The sequence below is a fragment of the Buceros rhinoceros genome, unplaced genomic scaffold (genome assembly GCF_000710305.1).
Source record: "Buceros rhinoceros silvestris isolate BGI_N320 unplaced genomic scaffold, ASM71030v1 scaffold32198, whole genome shotgun sequence".
Lineage (NCBI taxonomy): Eukaryota > Metazoa > Chordata > Aves > Bucerotiformes > Bucerotidae > Buceros > Buceros rhinoceros.
In genome coordinates this window covers 22,481-26,889 of record NW_010425816.1, presented here as the reverse complement: position 1 = coordinate 26,889, position 4,409 = coordinate 22,481, and the positions used below count along the sequence as shown (strand labels likewise).

At 45.3% G+C, this 4,409-nt stretch overlaps 1 protein-coding gene across 1 annotated transcript in view; it reads right to left on the bottom strand.

The window, feature by feature from the left end:
* Window positions 1-4,409, bottom strand: part of TANC2 (tetratricopeptide repeat, ankyrin repeat and coiled-coil containing 2) — a gene marked incomplete at its 5' end in the record, with an annotated part of 50,059 nt that overhangs the window by 27,017 nt on the left and 18,633 nt on the right. Inside the window, one exon of the mRNA XM_010141277.1 lies at window positions 2,778-2,886. Within this exon, the coding sequence (XP_010139579.1) occupies window positions 2,778-2,886 (109 nt within the window). The remainder of the gene's footprint in view (window positions 1-2,777; window positions 2,887-4,409) is intronic.

Below are 4,409 nucleotides of genomic sequence, written 5' to 3'. Positions count from 1 at the left end.
GAAAGAGCATGTATGTTCAGAATAGCCATCTGAAGATAATCACATATGCTATAAAAATCTTAACCACTGTATTAGAACACATATACTTAGATACCAGCGCAAGCCATGAAAGTTGACATTTATCCTTTAAAGAATAAATACATTCAACACCATTATCCTTCAGCTGCTGAAACAAAACTGCACTATTCCTCATTTTACAGAGCGTATCTTCCTTTTCTACGCCCCTGTTCTGCCTGGGACTGTAAAGCAAGTTGAATCCTTCAGCAAAAGCAAATCCCAGCTTCACACAGTGTCAAACCAAAACACCATCGGTGTGTTCCGCTTCGCTGGGACCATCCGACACAGGACCAAGGCACGGCCTGACCACACTTGGCCATGCTCATCTGAGTAACTTTGCCAGTGCCCCCCAGCCCCGGGTTTCACACAGTTTGCTTTTTTGGTCCTGACTCCTGGATGCAGCTGTCAGCATCCTTCATCCCTAACTCAGCGCTTCCTCCGCTGTTTGGCCCTTGACACCTTCAACACCAGACCTTTTCGAGGCTGTTTTCCCGGAGCATCAGACACCTTCACATACCTGTAGCTGTCCAAGCGAGTGTTTCTGCTTCCGTTATTACGTCTCAATCTGGGGATAAGGGTCACCCATTTCTGGATTACTGACATTTTAACTAACTAATTTAAGAAGAAATTAAAGACTTCTCTCTGGTTGATCTGCAAAACACGCGTCAGCCTGAAGTCTGGGTCTTCTGCTATCATTACTGCATATTTCTCTTCTTGCCCTTTCATTCCACGCCAGCCTTTCCAAGCTGGGTTTCCATATGCTCCTGTTAAGGCTGGTAATTGCTTTGAAACACTAAAACATTTGTACTTTTTCATCCCCCAAACTGTTTGAGGATGTTTGTGTTTAACAAAGAAAACTGGCAGATCCCAGCCGTCACGTGAAGAGGGAACTATGACCTCGTGTCTGTGCATCACTGATACTTTACACCTGGAAATGTTAAGTGTCCTGTAACTACCCTGCATGAGGAACCAGTGGATTTGAACCGACAGAGGTTGGGGAAGGACCAATAAGTTTTCTGCAGCGTTCAATCAAAGCTTGCCTCGATACCCAGCTCTCAGTACTCTCTGGCTGGACACAATGCTTTAGCCCTGTTCTAATCCTCTCCTGGTCTCATGAAGGGTAAATAAAATGGAATTATCACAGCATCTGGCCTCCACAAATACCTTCAAAATTAGGATCCTTGTGTCTGGAAAGCTGCTGCTATAACATGATACCTTCAGGAAAATCCCACTGAATCGACAACCTGGCAGGCTCCCTGCTTGGCAGAAAACCCATGTCACACTGGTAGGGGCTTCAGCCAAAGAGCAGACAGAACGAAAAGCTTCAACGGCAGAAAATACTTGTTTAGAAACAAATACCATCAGTAAAAGGGAAAAGTGTCTGTGTCTGTACTCTGGGAAATTTTGCTTTAAAGGATGTTTGAGATCTTAAATAGGGTCTGCAAAATCCCAGCTCACTGTCTCCCTCAAAAACTAATGCAGCTGTTGTTTCACCCTGTAAACGCTCACAAATCCGCAGGAAACACTTGTTAAAAAAAGGAATAAAAATAGACCTATTCAAGGAAAAGCGCAAGGCTGGGTTTTACAGGGTTCCTAATGCAGCTAATCCAAACCCTCTCAAAACTTCACAGTTCTTCTCCTTAACACACTGCTCTGCTTCTCTGTCTCCGAGACACACTATTCTCACCGAGCGTGGCAGACCCAAGGGTTTTGCTGAGCGATTAGGAACAGCAGGCTGTGCTGACATTCCTCCTATGCTAATTGGCATTTTCTACTATTGTAAATATTGTCCTGTTAAATCTGGAATCTACAGGCAACTCGTCCACTTAACGAAAATTGTCGTTTGTTTAGCGTCTGAAACGCTGTGATTTGTTTCCACCGTGGAAATCTGACACGAAGATTTGCAACCAGATTTAGATGTCAACGGCAGCTGAAGAGTGAACTCAGTGCTCAGCTGGGCTTTGGGAATGGAACTCGGCATCTGAAAAACACACCGATGGGGGAAGGCGCCGACCTGGGGTTCTTCCCTTCAGCTCCTGCCACCGCTCTCCCGAAGGAGGAGACTTTGCTGACGGGGAATTTGGCACAGGGAACTCAACAAGGAAATCCAGGACTGACACAAGACACAACGTACCTGTTCGCTCAAGAAATGCAGGAGTGATAGTCCTTAGGTCTATAAAATCCTACGCAGACCAGATAAAAGCACAGCCTCGTTTCTACCAGTGTGAGGCACCCTCAGAGCTTTAAGAAAGGCTGGATTTCCTGTGAGCTTACAAACCCAGCCTCTCATTTCCATCCTCTGGTTCACGGGCCAAGAGGCATGAGAATGATACTCGATTTATGGGTCCTATGGAGCAACCATCAGATTTTAACGACCTAAATTCTGGGTTTTCAAACCCACTCCTTTCAAAAGATTCATTTTTTCTAGATGTTGTTACAGGAACTCATCTTACATGGGAAGAAACCTTTCGCGGCAGAAGAGTAGTTTTAGGTAAGGAGGCTGTCTGCTGAATTTACAGTCTGAAAGACAGTCTAATTTCAAGGATTTTTTATATACCCCTGCCAATTTTCTAGAGCTCACTTCTACACGTTTCAGCAGCCTGAAGGAATCACACTTCTTACAGCAACCCTAAAACAAGAACAGACTGAAGCCGCCAGCGCTGGCAGATCACACACAGCGGGGATGAGGTTGGCTAAGTCTTCATTTAAATTCTTGTTACCTTAAAAATATGTGCTTTGAGGATGTGATGTCCCAGTTCAATAGTCTGCTGTCGATTTAGTTTTCCTTCTTGACGGGAAAACCAGAAGGCAAGTAACGTGTGGCCGCTCCTAAAATGAGAAGAAAGGGTACGTTAGTATTTCATTGTTACGTCAAAAAACCCCAACTTTTGACAACAATTTTTGTTCCTGCTAAGCCTTCAACCTGGTCCAGCTTTGGGAAACAGAGCTGGACGAAACTGGGAAATTCTCACTTGTAAACCACCAACTAACTGCATCGTTTATTACTGGTGATCACTCAAATAAACCCAAACATTGGAGGATGCAAAAACAAAACAATGTATTTTCTACAAGCAGACATAAATTTGGGAACACCACAGGTACAACGTCATGAAAGCTGAAGTGCTACTTTTACAATCATTTTGTGTACTTCAAAGGACGCCACCAATGCCGGAGTCATGAGAAAGTGACACATTTAAAATATTCACACTTGGACAAAAGGGTTCTTTAAATGACATCTCCATTCTCCACCCTGTGACAAGTGCAGAAGAATGAAGCAACTTCATTTCTATGCAAAGCTCCTCCTAAACTCATTCTCCAGCTTTTCCAGTAATAAAGGTGCTTCTGGCAACTACCTACCAGGTTGATAACCAGAGCAAATTCCCAGAGCGACAGAGGGAGCCCTGTTTAAGGAAAAAATCCTAATAAAAGAGACAGTCACTTCCTTTGCTAACGGGGATTGTTACTGGCAGCTCAAACCTACAAACAGCTTGTAACACCAGCAGCTCAGCGTGGCTGAGTCTTCTGAAAGACGCGAGAAGCTGATTCTCCGCACACGCACAAAACACGCGTGGTGGAAAAACGTGAAGTACTGCAAACCATTCTGGGATGAGATCAGCAAGTCTCTGCCTCGTGGGCATGTGGGGATGAGACCCGGCAAGCAGCAGAGGCGGCCACCGAGGCTCCACGCTTGGACCTCAGCGGTCTGGGGAGTCGTGGTTTTCTTGGTTTTGCCAACAACTCCGTATTCTTTTTTAAGCCCCCAGGTGCTCCCAAGGGCGTCCTTTAAAACCCACTTTATTTCTGGAACTAAATAAAAGTGTGACTATGCATAAAAGCAATCAAACTCCTTCCAGCCAAAGCAAACAAAATACGATATCACTGTGGCTTTAAAAGGGCTTTTAAGGACAGGGAATGTTATTAGCTCATCACTGTTTGGTAAAGCAGAAAAGTGCTTTGCGTGGCTGACCAGCAAGTAAGCATTACAGACGTCTTCCCAACGGTGGGGATTTTCCAGCACATCCCCATCCGAGGAGAACGGCCACCCCCGTCTCAAAATAAACTCAGAAGAAAAGAGAAAGACTTGTCTTTAAAAGGGCTTTTAAGGACAGGGAATGTTATTAGCTCATCACTGTTTGGTAAAGCAGAAAAGTGCTTTGCGTGGCTGACCAGCAAGTAAGCATTACAGACGTCTTCCCAACGGTGGGGATTTTCCAGCACATCCCCATCCGAGGAGAACGGCCACCCCCGTCTCAAAATAAACTCAGAAGAAAAGAGAAAGACTTGTGAAGCTGTGGCCAGGGGCTTGGCAAGGGCGCCCCCCAGCGCCGCCAATGCACCTCCCTTTTGACCGC